Source organism: Sturnus vulgaris, chromosome 28 (assembly GCF_052056855.1).
Source record: "Sturnus vulgaris isolate bStuVul1 chromosome 28, bStuVul1.hap1, whole genome shotgun sequence".
Taxonomy (NCBI): domain Eukaryota; kingdom Metazoa; phylum Chordata; class Aves; order Passeriformes; family Sturnidae; genus Sturnus; species Sturnus vulgaris.
The window spans coordinates 815,756-833,126 of NC_142270.1; the positions used below are offsets into that span (position 1 = coordinate 815,756).

The window sequence follows — 17,371 nt, forward strand, 5'->3', positions numbered from 1 at the left end:
GTCACCCCATTCACTACAGACCTTTGTGCCTGACCAGTGAGCCAGTTGCTTACCTACTGCATGATGTGTTATTCCAACTGTGGGCTGGACATTTTGCCAGTGATAAATTTGAAAAAGAAAATTTTATTGTCCCCCACACTTCAGGCCAGCTTTAACTCCATTTCAAGCTGAAATGTTGCATATATATGGGTAAGTCTGTGGAGGTCCCTTTATTATTTCAGGTGGCAACCATTTATTTTCTGTGGTGATGTAAATACTTATTGGCACAGTATTTAAGAGGCAGGTTTTGAATACTTGTTTTTATGTCATAGACTATTGGAAGCTTCTGAGTTGGATCATGCAAGGATCATCCAGTCCAACCCCTGACCCTTCACAGACACCCCAACAATCCCACCCTATGCCTGGGAGCATTGTCCAAATGCTCCTGGAGCACTGGCAACCTTGGGGCCGTGCCCATTCCCTGGGGAGCCTGTTCAGTGCCCGACCACCCTTAGGGACCACCCCGATATTCAACCTAAACCTGCCCTGTCACATCTCCAGCCATTCCCTGGGCCCTGCCACTGGTCACAGAGAGCAGAGATCGGAGCTGCTTCTCCACCTCCTCGGGAGGATGTGCTCGATGTGGAGGAAGAGCTCGATCTCCCCTCAGCCTCTGCCAGCTGAGCACACCAAGTACCCTCAGCTGTTCCTCCCACAGCTTCTCCTTGAGACCGTCCTCATAGCCCAATGCCAAGTTTTCAGTTGCATTCTGTGAGCAACCCGGGTCTATGGCGTGGAAACGACTCAGCTGCAATCCAGCAGCTTGTTTTAAAAGGCCGTATGGCAATCTGTGGGGGTTTATACATAAAAATAAGGTCTAAACGTTGTTGCACATGCAATATGAAACTGAATTCTAGAATCAGTTTCACTTTTTGAATGTGCAAGGGCGAAGCGACAGTTTTGATGCGTCCCACTACACCAAACCGGCATTACATTCCTGGTTGTTTTATGAGCAGCAGCGCCGGTGTGGATTTGTGAGGGGAGGACCGCGCTCTCCCTCCCTCACTGCTGCCCGACGAGAAACACCGAGAAAAGCCCTGCGCTGCCAGCGAGGAATTCTCCCTTTGCTGAAGGAATAAACTGAAGGAATAAACTATCGTGCTTTTGCTGCGGTGCGGGAGGGCTTGAGAGGGCCGGGGGAGCGGGGCTGAGGGGAGGGCCGTGAGGGGAGCGGGAAAGGGCGGGAAAGCCCCGGGGCGACGGCCGTGCCTCAGCGGACCCGGCAAAGCGGCAGTGGAACCTTTGTGTCGTTGCAGCTTGATTAATTTCCAGTTCTTGAGGTAACTTACTCCCAAGACCGGTATAAGGCCTTCTAGTGGTGTCTCCAAATACCTACTTTGTGTTAAAAAACCCCCAAACCCTCAGAAATCAGGTTCGTTCAAAATCTCCAATTTCTCTTAAAATACATTAGGTAATTCAAGCAGATTTATTAGATTGTGTGATGGCATTTTAATTACACTTGAGTCACTCTAACATTTTTTGTTCATGGTTTTTCAGGTGTTCTTTGACTTCTTATTCTGTCTGCTGTAGGATGAGCAGAAAAACAGACTTAAGACTGGATAAAATCCTGCCCCTTTGTTAAACCGATGTGGAATGCTTATGGGTTTCGCTCACAAGTTAAATTTAAATGATGCTCAGGCCTCACCCATGTTGAGAGGGGTCTTTTCTGGCAAGGTAAGCAACTCCAATCTTCTGCAGTGTTAAGACTATTCCTAGACCTGTGTACTTAAATGGACATTTTGACAGTTGCAGTGTTGATGTCTCCTGAGGTTCACTGGAGTCCTTTGGTATCATGTCCCCGTTTAGAAATCTCTTTTTCAGTCTCATTCTCTTCTTGATCAGTCAAAACCTGAATCAATTTTATTTTGATTAGTGAACATTGTGAAATGTAATGACGTCCCAGTTAGAGCAAGAAACCTTCCAGGGTGTCATGTTGCCAGCACATTCCTTGGGTCTGGAAAGAGCAACTGCTTTGCTTCATTCGTTCAGTGCTAGTTCCACGTTTTGTGCAAAAGTTTGAAATGTTACTATAGGACACATGGTGAATTAAGGCTTTCCATGAAATAAAAAAAAAAAAGTTGGATATGTATTAAGCATTACAATGTGTAATATTTTAATAAAAACAGGAATCTGTGTCTGTGATGTTAACGCAGTTTTGCGAGCAGCTGGACCTTGCTGCCGGTGTTTTGCTCTCCTGCTGGAGCTCTGGCTTTAAGCAGGACGGTATTGCAGCAGGCGCTGTCCCTTGCCAGGAGCAGCTGTGCCCTGCTATTCCCTGCCTGGAGAGCAGGGAGGCTCAGCTTGGAGCGGGCAGCGGCTCCCCCTGTTTGCCGGCGAGGCTGCCGGGCTCTTTGTGCTGCGCGGTGACCGCGGCGCTGCGAGATCCGCACCACAGACTCTGCCCAGGTCACATCCCGGCTGCCTGGGGGCTCGTGGCATCATCCTCTGGGACAGGGCTCGCGGTCCCCAGGGAGACATTCCCAGTGCCTCCCAACAGGATTAGGGAACAGGGCTGCGCCTGTGGCATCTCAAGGAAAGCGCAGTGCCAGGTTGGAAAAGGAGAGTGTCTCCGGAAACCCCAGGCAAGTCAGGCAGGAACTGTTGTTTAAATGCTGCAGCTCTACGGCTGCTTTCCTTTGGAGGTGCTAAAACATTCTTGGGTGCCGTTTTACTTTGGTTTTCATGTCAGTTGACCCTTAGAGTCCCCAGAAGACTTTTCCTGAAGAGAATAAGCTGCTGTGTCCTTTGCTTAGAGTAACCCTGAGGTGTTCCTGAGTGGGTAAAGTCTCTCTTGGAGTAACTCCTTCCAAAGAGCAAGGGAAGGGCCCCTGAGTGAGGAGGGAAGGTGAAGATGTGTTTTCCAAACAGAGTGAGTTGCTGAAGTTTTCGATGAAGAAAGTAGGCTCAGGATTTTTGCTTTCCTTTTAGCCTAACTATAATTTGACTCTTTCAAATTTCCAACATGCAGTCGGTTAGAGTATGCTTCTTTTCTTCCTGTGTTAAACCTTTATGAAACATTCTTAAATAGCATCTGTATTCAACTCCAGACTGCATTTAATTAATTAATTAAATTTAATTAATTATTTAATTTAATTTAATTTAATTAAACACTTCTTAATTCTGTTATTTGCACCTTCATTTCTGGGTTTCTCGGAATAATAGTGCATCTGTCTATTTGCAATTGGCCATATGGCATGGCAATGCTTATTTCTAAAATAAAACATTGCAATTCTTAGTATGTTGGTAAGACATGAAAATAAAAATAGCTTAGTTATGCTGATCTCTATAAATCTGGACTTCAGTTCACCTGATTTTAAGTGGTTAATGTAGAAGATATAGCAAAGTAATAGGCAGTTAATTTATCTTAACTTTCAAGTGTGAAATATCTTGCTCTAAGAAGTTTGAGCCTGATAAGAACTTTGATGCTGAATGAAAAACTGATTAGATTTAGACTGAGAAAATAAGAGAACATTGTAGAGGAAATTTTTCCAACTTAGTGTTGGAAATGTACCAGGAAAAGTCACTTTAAACGGAGCTACATCATTCTAAATGTGTACAGCTAGCACTTGTTTATTTTGGAACACAAAGGCTGTCAGTGGCAGACTCACCAGGAGCTGGGTAAGCGAGGTAGGAGGGAATTCCTCTGCACAGTGCTTGGATGCGTTTTCCATACGGGCTCAAGCTTTGGAGTCTGTTCCTGGAGATAATGAAGCGATTCTCTCTGGGTGGCAATTGGTAAGGCCCCAGTCCCTGAGCACCAAAGAAACAAAGCCAGAAAACAGCATTTAGGAAAAGCAGCAGTGTCGTTCAGAACCTGTACACACTTCTTTGGTGTGAGGGAAGGGGTTAGTCCTGGGCAGTGCACCTTTTGGAGGAACTTCTAGAGTGACTCAGCCCTGCTGCGAAGGTTCTCATCATTTCTTGGGTCCTTTTCTCCTGCGTGTGTAAGAACAAGTGCTTTTCACTGACCATCAATGAGCTTTTGCCCTACTTTCAACCACCATCCTACCTGGTCTCCTGGAGGTGGTGTAGGCAGGTGTTTGCCAAGCCAAAACCTCTTGCTGGTTGTAGCAATGATGCAGGTGTTCTTTGAAAACACCTTGGTTGCAACGTAGCCCTATTAAAATTAAACAAAAAACCCCTTTTTGTTGCAAATAATATACAGGGAAAGAGAAGTGTATTGCCAGAGAGAGGCACTGGCTAAAAGAAAGGCTTCTTACAGTGCAAATAGTCACAGGGAAAGAAAAATATTGGTCCTTTCAATTGTATTGTTTAGGTATATGTGTCATGGAGGCTGACAAGAGACTTTGGTAAAAGGTAAATTGCCTCCTCCAGTAATGCCACGTGTATGATGTGTTCTCCTGCTTAGGACACGTGAAGGAGTTTGCTGCTAAAAAGCTAATGCAGCACACAGTGAACTAGAAACAGTCCCAAGGCTGAAGGAACATGTTTTTAAGCATGTCCTCTGAAATCTGGTGAATTTTTACAGAATCTAATAATCAACCAGGTTGGAAAACACCTTTGAGATCATCGAGTCCAACCTATGACCTAACACCTCCTTATCAACCATGGCACTGAGTGCCACATCCAGTCTTTTCTTAAACCCCTCCAGAAACAGTGACTCCACCATCTCCCTGGGCAGCCCATTCCAATGCCTCATCGTGCTCTCTGTGAGGAAATTGCTCCTAATGGCCCGCCTACACTTCCCTTGGTGCTGAGTCCTCTTGTCCTATTGCAAGTTGCCTGGGAGAAGAGATCGACCCCCACCTGGCTGTACCCTCTTTTCAGGGAGTTGTAGGGAGTGGTAAGGTCTCCCCTGAGCCTCCTCTTCTCCAGGCTAAACACCCCCAGGTCCCTCCATACAGGGCTTGTGTTCCTGACCCTCTGCCAGCCTTATTGCCCTTCTTTGAACACGCTCCAGTATTTCAACATCCTTCCCTTTTATGGGAAAGTGATAGGAATACTTACAGGGAACTTCATTTGGATGGTAGGCCAGGCCAGCTCTGCTGCTAATTGATGTGTACTCTTACTTTTTATACATAATATCCCGAAGTTAAATCTGAAAATGGGTTTACCTTATTGGCAGGTGCCCTGTGTTCACAGAAGTATGACGAGTTTCCTGGGGAAGTGCTCTGATAAGAGGAGGCTTTGATACCTGCCTGATTGAATTCACTGCATACAGGGAAGGGAGAGAAAACTGGTCATGGTAAGCTCAATGTGTTTAACAGGCATTTTTAACTAGAAAACACAGTTCATCAGAAGCAGAGCACAGATTCCCAGTAAACTTGTAGTGATTGATGCTTTGTGCCAACGTGGTAAAGGACTCAGCCTGGTTGTGCCTCTAACCAAAAGCACCATTCAAACCAAGGGGGTGGTAATCTTGCTGTGTTAAAAATGTTAAGTGATGAGGCTGGTTCTAAATCATAGGAATTGCTGAGTTCTTTTGCTGACCTTCCTTTCCAAGCTCATTCAGGATCTGCTTTCTGCTTGTCAGACATGGCCCTGAATCTTCTCAGAGCCTCTTCAGGAGAACAGCGCCTGATTGTGGACTAAGGGCTGAAACTGAGAAAGAGACCAGAACCTAGGGGTAGCAAAACATGTGAGAGAGAAGCAGTGACATAGGGCATTTTATGTTGCCTGTTGTTTAGGAAGTAGATTTTAATCTTTCTCTGAATTTGATCTACAGATCCATGGCCCAGGAGCCTGTGATAATTTGAGTTTCCTTTTTTGCTGTGCCTGTTCCAGGTTCCAGAAGCAGCACTCCCTGAGGAGCTCACTTCCCAACTCTCCAAGTGCTTTGTATTTGACAGCATTTTTGCCAGTCCCTGTGTGCTGATTGTGTCCTTGGCTGCAGTTTGGAGTGGATTTGCACACTAAAGCTTCTCTACATTGACAGACTGGCACAATGAGGACTTGGTGTCACTCTGATCTGATATCTCTGAACATTCTTCTCCTCTGCCATCCATTGCTGAGGATCATTGTTGCAGCTGTTCCTGGAAAAGCTAGGGGATCTTACTTTCTTTGGGAAGGAGAGGCCCAGTTGTCACTTGTGCTGCTCAGGGCCACACTGTCCTTCTGCTCCTGCCTGGGGCCTTGCTGGGGCTCTGTGGGTGCTGAGGAGGTGCAGCAGTCTGCCAGCACTGTGAGCAGAGCACTCGGCTGTTCGTCTGTTTCACATCCACTTCATACTTTGCTTGAGGTGTCAAATATGGTGAATAAAAGTAGTAAACTACCAAGGGGAAGATTTATAGGTCTTGAAATCAGACTGATTTGTGGATGCCAAATGGAGGCAGGTTATGTCTTTCACTTGCAAGATACCAAATACACATCAGTGTCTTATTTTGTATGTTATAAAATCCTCTTTTAGCCTCTGGAAATTCCATAAACTGAGCCCTCTTCAAGAAAGGCAAGAGAAACGGAGCTGTACAACCCTCCTCCCTCCAGTGTCGTTAGCAATGAGTTGGAAAGTAGTTTTGTCCCTGGCTTCCACCAATCTGAGCCAACTTGGCCATTACAGAAATGCATCACCCTTGGGGCCCTGACCCCTTGAGCAGTTTGTGTCACAAACACACAGCTCAGGACTTGCCATTAAGCACAGCTTACAGAACTAGTGACAGGAGTAGAATAGCCAAGAAAAAGGGCAGGGAATGGGCCTTTGTCTGCATAAGACCCTGTTTTCTTTCCAGTACAGGTTTGTCTCTGTGTCCTCTTTAAAGCTCTGCTCAAGAATTTCCATAGGAAATTCTTGTCCCACTGTGCAGCAACCTCCCAAGGGAAAGAAACATTCCAGATTTCATCCTTTCTTCAAATTACTGTTTCATTCTGTGCACACGCATTTTCCTGGTTTTTTTCTGCTCTTTGTTGTCTTCATCCTTGGAAGCTGGAGCTTGAGGGTTTTCGTTTAACTGTGGAATGTGATTAATTTGTCCTAGAGCTACAGTTTTCTAGGCTGTAGAAGTTTTCAGGCTGCCTTTACCTAGAACATGGCATGCCCACCTTAGTGCAAAATGGGAGCATGGAGAATTATGTTGGTTTTTAGAGGTGTTGCTTCACTCTTTACCTTTTGTCTCACTACCTGTTGACTTCTCGATAAAGTAAATATTTATGAAAAGTACCTGGAGAAAAACCCCCATGAGTCACCATGAGAGTATATTGTGATCATATAATCTCAGCATAACTTGATTGAATCTTCCGTTACATGTTTAAATTTCTGTTAATCAGACTTGAACTGAAATGCTGCAATTTTACTTTTCACTTGATGCTCAGGGTTCTCCTGTTTACCTGGTTTTTAGTGGATGACAGTGTCAAATAATGGGTCAAATTCTCCTGGCAATTTTATAAGTTAAGAGTACTTCTGCAGCTTTATAATGTTTCATTAGGATAACATGGAATGTATTTAAAAATATTTGGCCTTATAAAAAAACAGAGAAATTTAGTTTTTTGTGAAAATAAGCATTGCTGTGTGGTAGCTGCAAGACCATGTTAATTGTTCTGCACATTTCTCACATTCTGTTTTGTTTTGGCTTCCCTGATACAGCCAACCTGCCTGCAAGTGTAACAGTTGAGGAAAAAGTGATTTTATTTGAGGAAAGGGTGGAGAGGCTCCGAGAGGCTGCAAGAGGTTTGAGAGATCAAACGTATGAAAAGCACAAGCCTGACTTTGAGAATGTGAATTTGAGAATTGAGATACCTTTGTGTGAGAGGTGCCTCAGTGAACTCTGCATCCTTGCAACTTGCTAAAGAATAAAGACTCTGGGGCCAGTGAGAGGGCATCAGAAACGGAGGGATGTTGCTTGACTGGTGTGGGTACTAAAGGCAGATTTGTATTCACCTGGATAACCTGTGGCCTCTTGCCATTTTTGTTAGAGAAGAGGAAATAATCTTGATTCTAAAATCCTGAGAAAAAGGGACTATGGCTTCCAAAAAACAAAAATCTATTCTAATTTCCCTCCATGAGACATTGACTGGCGCAGTGCCCAAGACAGAAGACACTACACTCTGTAATCCATGTGAAAAAAAGCCTTTATTCCCTTCTGACTTCACCTTAAATATCCCGATTAATGTTCCCAGGTAAGTGCCCGTGATTGGTTCACAGTCAGTCTGCTCAGCTCTCTGACCGATAGCTCTCTGTCCCCAGGTGATGAGGTTCAACGGACCCCCCACTTATTGGTGTCGAGGTCTTGCACCATCACCTTGGGCTTAGGTAAAGGTTTATCACCAGATGATTGTAGTGGTAGGAAGTGATTTAGGATAACTGGATTCTGGGAATTTTCTACTACTCTCAAGTGATTTAGTGTGTATGCAGCCTTTGCTATCCTGCTCTGAGGGGTTTCACCACACATTCCTCTCTTTTGTTTTTTAAATGCAATTTTTAAGGTGCCATGTGCTCTTTCCACCATGGCTTGTCCTGTTGATATTTTTGCAATGCCAGTGTGGTGTGACACTCCCCAGAGCTGTAAGAAATGTCTTGTTCTCTGTGAAATGTATGCAGCACCATTATTAGTTTTGATGAGATGGGGAATTCCTAAAGCAGCAAAGGCAGATCGCCAGTGTGCAATGGCATCCCAACCCTTTTCTCCTGTGTGTACTGTAGCCCATATTGCTGATGCGAATGTGTCAATTCAGCGCCTTTAGTAAGCTTGGTTGAATTTCTGTAAGTTCTTCTTTTGTCTGGGTTGCAACCAAAATATCATCCATACAATGGTAGCAATATGGCCCTGGAAATTGCTCTCTCACTGATGAGAGTGCTTGAGCTGCGTACCATTGACAGATCATTGGACTATTTTGCATGCCCTGCGGAAGCACACGCCATTGATAACGTTGCCCTAGTGCAGCATTGTTAATGGAAGGCACTGTAAAAGCAAATTTTGGGGCATCATCTGGGTGTAATGAAATAGTAAAGAAACAGTCTTTCAAGTCCACAATCAGGATGTCCCAAGAAGCAGGTATCATTGTGGAGGATGGCATATCTGGCTGTAAAGCACACATACTTTCCATAACAGCATTGATTTTTCTTAGATCATGGAGTAACCTCCACTTTCCAGATTTCTTTTTTATGACAAATATTGGGCTATTCCATGGACTTGTAGATGGTTGTATGTGCCCTTGAACCAATTGTTCTTGAACCAGGATTTTGAGGGCTTCTAATTTCTCTTCTGTTAGGGGCCATTGTGGAACCTACACTGGCTGACTAGTGAGCCATTTCAAAGCAAATGTGGGACGCTGTTTGCCCTCTATTACAACGGCCCCTGTCAAAATTCCGTCCCCACCTGGATCCCCCATGCTGACAACACATCCCTCCCCCATACATTCATATATCCCACTAGCACATATGGCCGCACTGTGGCTGTCTGCCCTCTATCACTTTTGATCAGCACAGGATTATTACTAAGATAACTTTGTGTAGTCCCTCCAATACCAGCAATAGTGGTTCCTGAGAGTGTAGTAGGCCAAGATAGAGGCCATTTGTAAGCAGCAATGATAGTAACATCAGATCCAGTGTCAACCAAACCCTTAATCTCTATCTGTGAAGGCTTGGTTTTAGGCATAGTAACAGTACATTTTATGATAGGTCTGTCTTTACCAATGATTTGAGTCCAAAATACCTCTGGTTGTCCCATTGATCCGAAGCCTTGGTCTTCCTGCTCCTTTGCATCTGCGTTGGGGACACAAGACTTAAAAAGGACAAGTTGTGCAATCCTAGTTTTTTCAGGGATAGTTGTGGAGAACGAGTGGATACCATGGCATATATTTGCCCTGTGAAGTCTGCATCTATTACACCAGGATGCACAATGATACCTTGTAATGTAGCACTGGATCTTCCCAAAAGAAGGGCACTTAGTCCTTTCCCTATGGGCCCTTGAGCCTCAAGGGGGACTCTCTGCACTTCTGATGAGTTTATGGTTACTGTGGCTGAGGTGTAAACATCCAGGCCAGCTGATCCCCTTGTCCTGGTTGTGAGCTGGTCACAAAGGCTTGTGCAGGAAGTTGAGGAAACATTTCTGATTGGGCACATTCCCCCATTGTGCTCAGTCTCAAGTTTCCCTGTTCCTTAAGAAGCTGACCATTAATATGATATTTGGATCTGCATACCTTAGTTTCATGTCCAAGTTTTCCACATCGCTTACAGGGTAAATTGATGTTACCCTGTCCCTGAGCCTTCTTCTGTGAGGTTGGCTTCTTGGGACAGTTCGCTTTTATGTGGCCTGGTTGTCCACAGTTGAAACAATTCACTTTCATCCTTACTGCAGCTGCAAAAGAATTAGCTAACATATCCATGTTATGTGATGCAGTCCTGACCCTAGCACATGCATTAATAATTTCTTCCAAGGATGGATTTTCTTTGGGCAATGCACTTATAATTTTTCTACAGTCCTCATTTGCATTATCTCATGCTAATTGTAACAATACCTGATTCCCTGCATCTTCATTAGCTATTTGTTTTTCCATGGCATCTTGTAATTGTTCTATGAAGTTGCATGTACAGTTCACTAGGATTTTGTTTTATATTTGTATATCTCTGGGTTGGTACAGTTATGTTTGTAACCTTATTTAGGGCTCTCATCCCTAATTCTTTTGCCTGATTTAATATTGCAATTTAAGCGTGCTTGGGTTTGAGGATCTTCCATGGGGCACACTCCTGTGAGTTGGGGGACTCCCACCCCAAAGCATGGGTCTTGCTGTGATAGCCTCGAGTTTTTTAACTCTTGTTCCTCTGCATATGTTCTCCAGGCAGATTCAAACATCATATACTGCACTGGAGCACAGATTAATTTCACAATCTGTTTTATATCATATATCATTAGCAGTCATGAATCTAAGCATATTTGTCACAGCAGGGGATCCCAACCCATGCTTAGCAGCTAACTGGTGTAATTCTGCAAGAATTTGCCAATTAAAGGGTACATATTTATCTGGAGTAGTTCCATTTCCCTTTATTACTGGGAATGCCATTATTGTTTCTCCCCCGCCCTGCCAGTCCTCTTCTTTTGGTGAAGACATAGGCACAGCAATTAGTTCAGCCCCCTCCAAATCACCAGATTCCAAAGCCTTTTGCTTTACCTTCCTCCAGAAGAGAGCCAGGTCCTAGGAAGAGACGACCTCTGATCGGAACATCAGTGGGGCTGGAGCTGCTATTTGGAGGCTGGTAGCCGAGGTGCAGCTTGTGTTCTTTTCCTGGGTGCTCTGGCTATTCCTTTGTGCAGTGATTTTTTGGAGCTGTTCCATGCTTGGCTTCTGATGTGAAGAGCTGTGGGCACTGCAGGATGGGGGTTAAACCTCGGTTCTGGAGTGGTTCTCGGGGCTTTGGTGTTGGTATTTCTTGGTCCCAAGGCACTTCTGGGTTCATCGTGTGTTGCTCCTTGTGTGATGTCATCATGGGACGCCTCTTCTTGGGGGTCCGTGGGTGTCTCCATGGCGACTTGGGGCGAAGACACACGCTCTGGAGGCTGGGCTGGGGCTGGAGGTACCGCCCACCAAGGCGTGGTCAGAGCAGGAGGTGCACCTCCACCAGGGCGGGACCTGGGGAAGGGCACACCCCACCAGGGTGGGTGTCCTGGTTTAGGGCAAATTTGGGGGAAAACCTCTGGAAGGAGCCCCCAGACAGCAAACCCCCATGACTCCTTCCCACACCACCAGGTTCGGGAAGAATTTCCTCAGAGAAGAGTGGGGAAAAAAACCTGTTTATTTAACAAGTGAAACACTCCCCAGTGCAGAAAAAAACACCAGCTGACAAAAAAACTCTTTCACTGTTCTGAAGGGATGACAAACTCAGAGAGTCTCTCCGGCAAGTGGTCGCCCAGTTATCAGTCTCTGGCGCTGGGGAATGACTGCTGCAGGTGACAGAATGCAGACTGCTGGTGTTTCTTGGTGTTTCCCAGGTCCACGTCCGGAACAGGTTCAGATGGTATCCAGGAGAGGGAGGGGAGGGGGGTGGGGGGAAAAAAATACAGTCCAGGGAAAAAGTTGGACTGCCTAGCTGAACTAACTAATAAGCAAAAGCAAGGGCAAAGCAAAGGAAAGAAAAAGAGGCAGAAGCGAGCAAGCAGGCAAGCAAGCAGGCAGGCAAGCAGAGCTAAAACCTCTCCTAAACACAGACCATGGGGGAGGTGAGCCGGCTGATGACAAGACAAAGCAAAGCTTTACTTTCAGAGTCAGTCCTGAAAGCACACAACATAATACCAAACATAAACAGAACACACGATTGGAGATACAAACACCATAACATCACCCTAGGACAGTGGGGCTTGGGGCAGAAGTGCATCCCATGAGGGAGGCTGTGTTTCCTTTCGCCCACCCAGGACCACGTGCTCGCTGCCATCTTGGGATAGTTCCCAGACCTCTCCCTTGACCACGAGGTTGCCACCATTTTGGGATAGTTTTTCATTCTCTTTTCTCCCCCCCACTTTTCCCTGGGATGGCGCGAGCGTTCTGCTGGCCCCTTATTTCTGGCTGCAGCGGGTTTACTGGTCTGTGGAGCCGCTTCACACTGAGAAGGTAATTCATTCTCTGTGCTGCCATTTGTAGGGGCTCAGCTGCCTTTCTCCATATTCTCCCTCATCCCCGTTTGGTTGTCATCGTCCTTATTGGTCTGCACTGAGGATTTAATCTGTTTTATTAAGTTTTGAGTGATCCGCCAAGGTTTTACCACCTTAACTGCTTGTGGATCGTTTTTTAACGCTCTATTTATGATTTCTTTTCCATTTTTATTGCAATAGTCCATGTCTTGTGGAGTCTCCCCAGTTGGCTCTAACCGCTTTTCTTTTGTCCATAGTATTAAATCAAAGAACGATTCTTTTTCGTATTCTATTTTCCATTCCTCAAAAAACTCTATCTATACCTCTACTGCTGGGTGTGAGTCTGCAGAAAGGATGCCTCCCATGATTTTCTTTCAGCTCTTTGGCTAAAGTTTCTTCCCGTCTCTCGGACGTCCCTGGCTCTAGCCAGAAATTCCCGCCTCTCAGGCATCTCCTGTCTCTTGGATGGCCCTGTCTCCCCTGCTCTCTGACAGTATGGCTATGTCAGATCACGTCATGGCTCACCATTTGGGACGTTGACTGGCACAGTGCCCAAGACAGAAGACACTACACTCTGTAATCCATGTGAAAAAAAGCCTTTATTCCCCTCCAACTTCACCTTAAATATCCCGATTAATGTTCCCAGGTAAGTGCCCGTGATTGGTTCACAGTTCAGTCTGCTCAGCTCTCTGACCGATAGCTCTCTGCAGCTTGGGCTGGAACTCATTGGGTCACATCCTTGTCTGTCTCCAAATCTGTCCTATCTCTGTTCTCTGGGGGCCTGTCTATTAGGCCAGGCCGCTTCTCCTATCAGTGGTCAGATTAACTGCCCAGTACAAACCAGCTCGCACCTCCAAAATTCTCAAGTGTCACTTGTTTGAGATTCCCACTCTCTTTGATTTTTCTCTATGACAGTGGCTTGACCATTTAAAAAAATTGTGTTCAGGAGTCTACTAAATGATGGAGGAGGGGAAAATTCTTCTTGTCTGACAAGAGTCCAAGATAATTGCATCCCTCAAGTCCCACTTGTTCAAAAAACCAACAGAAACAACAACAGCAAACAAAACAACAAACAAACACACACAGCCCAAAAAGTGAACTTTGGAACTACAGGTTAGGTGTTGGGTCACAGTAGATGGGGATTGACATTTTTTCAAATGCTCTTGTTAGCTCAACAGAAACATGACTTTATTCCCAGCTTGATTTGTGTCAAATTTATACTACTGAACACTGGGAGGATCTCATAGAGGGAATCTAGAATTTGCTGTCAGGAAAGAGACATGTTCCTGGCAGCAAAAATGGAAGAAATCTTTCATCTCTTTCATCTTCTTGTAGGTAGCATTACAGCATTAAGGAAGACAGCTTTTTAATTTTTTTTTTAATGTTCATGTCTAAACTAAAGGCATTTGGGAGGAGATGAGTGGGCATCTTGCACTGTCTCAAGGGATCAACAGTTGTGTTTATACTATGTATACATCTTTGGAGCACATTTTCATCCACGTCAGTGTTCATGGTGGTGCCCTGTAGCCAGTCCTTGCTATGCACTGGAAAATGAAATGGAGGGCTCTATAAGAAAAGCATGTGTCCTGGGGTACAATGCAAAAATATGTATTCTATCACCCTCTGTTAAAATGTGGGAGGGGTGGTGATTCTTATCTCTGTGGGAGATATCCTCTGCTGATGTGCCATCTGATAAGATCGGGGGATGATCATCGTTATCTTTTCACAACCCATCCTTCCTCCAGAAGATATATTCCGTTAATGGGCCATTAAGTCCTATTGTGCGGCTGATAAGATTACATCATCCCATTGGGAGATGCCCCAGCCAGGGGCAGGAGCCAAGCCTTTCCTACCTAGATAAAAAACTGGGGTTTGGGATGCGAAGGCAGCCCTTTGCGCTGGATCCCAGAGCGAAGTCAGACCTTTTTTTTCCACACCATCACTGGATCTTCGGAGGAAAACTGCACCTTCTACAGGAGCACTGCTTCAACTGAATCATATGTCATCTGGGAGAACTGCAGCCACCATTTATACGGACTGCTACCAACACCCTGATTGACAGGGTGTCAGGTTGTATTTCTGACTTTGTCGGTGGTTTTTCTTTTATATTATTGCATGTATTTTATTTTTTCTCTTTTCTCCTATTAAATTGTATTACTGACTTGGAGTCTCGCACTGGTTTTACTTTCAAACCAACACAGCATGATAAATTCCACAGGCTCCCTTTTCCCCAAAGAAGGCAAATTCACTGCTTTGCACTGCTTTCTTTCTGCCTTTTCTGCCCCATGAATCTAGATTCTTAATGTGAGGCATCTTTCCCCAAACAGGGAAGGAAGGTCCTGACTGTTTGCACAGCTCTCTGCCTGTGCCCTGTGTTGAGAGCTGGCAATGAAAAGAGGATTTGAAGGTCTCAAATGGGGCAGAAGGGTGACAATCAAAATATTTCTATGGAGGTTTCAAAGATGATTGAAGGGTAGAGTAATGAGAAACAAGCTAGAAGTCATCTATGCAAAAGGTTTTTAATTGAAAACTCTAGTCAACAAATGATCTGTTTCAGCATCTGAACCATCAAGAACAAAACTCTTGAAAGAAGAAATGTCAGGGAAGAATAGCATCAGGGTTGGCTTTGGGCAGCAGCTTGAAGGCTGGATCTCGGTTCAAAAAAGGTAAGGATTTCAGATGTGTCCATAGCCTCTGCAGTACTTCAGCTCCACAAGTCTCACGACGTTAAGTGCAATGCATGATTGTTGATTGTATTGGGGTCCTTTAAAAAAACAAACCAAAAAATTACAATTAGTTCATAGGGAAGATATTCCTAAGGAATCGATGAGAGCTCATTTTTGTTGCTTTGTAGTAACAAAAATGAAAACTAGCCTAGTAAACTAGGTTGTGTAAGAATATAATTGCTGTATAAGAAGTCTTTTAACAGACAAAGAATCTCTTTGAAGTCATGAAACAACACTGGGTCTATAATACAGAAATGAGAGAACAATGGTGCTTAGAGCTATCTTTTCTCTTAGTGTAGGCACTGCAGAGGATATCAATGTGTAAAATCCTACACAATAACTAAAGTGACCTTAAACTTCACAGAAATGGGTAGTAATGGTATAGATCAGGTAATTTATGGAGACTGTGACTCAACCTTGTTTCAGTCCTGAACTGTGGAGATGTCAAACCCTTTGTGCAACTGCTGAAGCCCTTGGTTTCTCTGCATCTCAAAGTGCAAGAGCAGCAATTGTGCATTGTTAATTCCAAGGAAAAAAATGCCAGGTCACTTAGAGACAGAATTCCTTTGCACTCACCATAAACTTCATGAGCCATGTATGTGGTGAGTCCACTGCACATAGAGAAGACATCCATTCCATAAGAGCTGAGGTTGTTGACCAGTCCATTGGTGACAAATGTGATCTTCTTGCTTGGTCTTCCAAAACCGATCTGGTTCTGAACACAAAAACCAGCATTCAGCAAGATCAGAATCAGGAGCTGCTTCCCTTCTAGGCCTATTCCTAGCTCTGGACTGATGACTCAGGGCTGGCTCTTTGAGTCCAGCCTGCCTTTAGGGACACCTTTTAATCCCCAGGGGGCCTCTGGGACCACTAGAAAGCCTTGAAGGCAGCTCCAAAGACAGAGCTCGTTCTAAGGGGGTCAAGCCTTGAAGCAAGCCGTGATCTATAGCTAAAGCTGAATCTTTTTGCTTATGCCTTTACTGATAACACTACTGGTTTTCTTCTGCCCTCTAGATGTTCTTGCTCTTTAAAGCCTTGATGTTTTTAACAGTTCTGAGTCTTCAGTGGATGCCAGTGCCTACCAAAGGTGAGTAGGCTAAATGCTGATACTATTTTTAAAATGTCCATGTTAATATAGTGGGCAGAGTTCATGTAAACATAGTAGTTATTTGAAAACATTTTGAGTGATGATTTACCAGATTATTGAGGTATTTGTTCTTCATCAAATACACCTCAACCCAAGAAATTAATTTTTTTACCATGCAAGGAATGGGAGATTATAAAGGATACCTTACCACACATCTACACTCTTGTGTCATAAGAGAGTATTGAAAAGAGGTCAGTATAAAATGTCATTGCAAACAATGTAAAAATTAACCAGGATATCTACAACATTGATTAAAAATGAGAAACCTTCACCTTAAAGAGCTTATTCTTATTTTTGAACCTTTTAAAATAAAATATAATTAAAAATAAATTAAACTACATAATTAGCAATGTGATAAAAATAATTTCTAAATATCTAATGGTTTTAAAGGCTTTGAAAATAGCAGTCTTCCACATCTGTTTATTTCAAATACTAAGCAACATTCCAAACAACTCCTCCATTAAATTCTTACCCTCCTCTCTGCAGCCACTTTGACAAGTGCAGCAAAGCTGGGCATCTCACTTCTGTTCATGGTGGAAATGTAGCACGTTCTTTCTTGCATGACTTTTGTTGCAATGACACCCTTTAAAATAAAATTAGTGAGCACTCACAATTCAGCTTTTCCAATTGTTAACATTGGAATAAACTTTGGACTGAAACACAAACAAATGCCAAGAATTTCTACCCCATATCATGGACTCCAAAATTTAGGATAATGAAAACAGTCCCCATCTCTGGGCCAGCAGTATGAGGAGCCAGTCTGCTCATATACTTCTTGAATGAGGCCCCTCGTTGCCACTCACCGAGTTGTAGTTCCAGATGGTTTTCCAAGACAAGCGGTTGCTCTTTTGCTCAAAAATTGCCTTTTGTGTCTGACTATTGATGCTCATGCTTTGGGAGACACCAGAGATGGAGATTTGAGAATCTCCACCAGTGATGATTTG

At 44.2% G+C, this 17,371-nt stretch overlaps 1 protein-coding gene across 1 annotated transcript in view; it reads right to left on the reverse strand.

The window, feature by feature from the left end:
• The window catches only part of LOC148220967 (uncharacterized), a 134,157-nt gene that overhangs the window by 37,337 nt on the left and 79,449 nt on the right, over positions 1-17,371 (reverse strand). The window contains exons 113-117 of the mRNA XM_088179862.1: positions 17,231-17,352; positions 16,900-17,010; positions 15,856-15,995; positions 15,235-15,326; positions 6,544-6,554 (exon numbers count right to left, since the gene is read on the reverse strand). Of these exons, the coding sequence (XP_088035988.1) occupies positions 6,544-6,554; positions 15,235-15,326; positions 15,856-15,995; positions 16,900-17,010; positions 17,231-17,352 (476 nt within the window). The remainder of the gene's footprint in view (positions 1-6,543; positions 6,555-15,234; positions 15,327-15,855; positions 15,996-16,899; positions 17,011-17,230; positions 17,353-17,371) is intronic.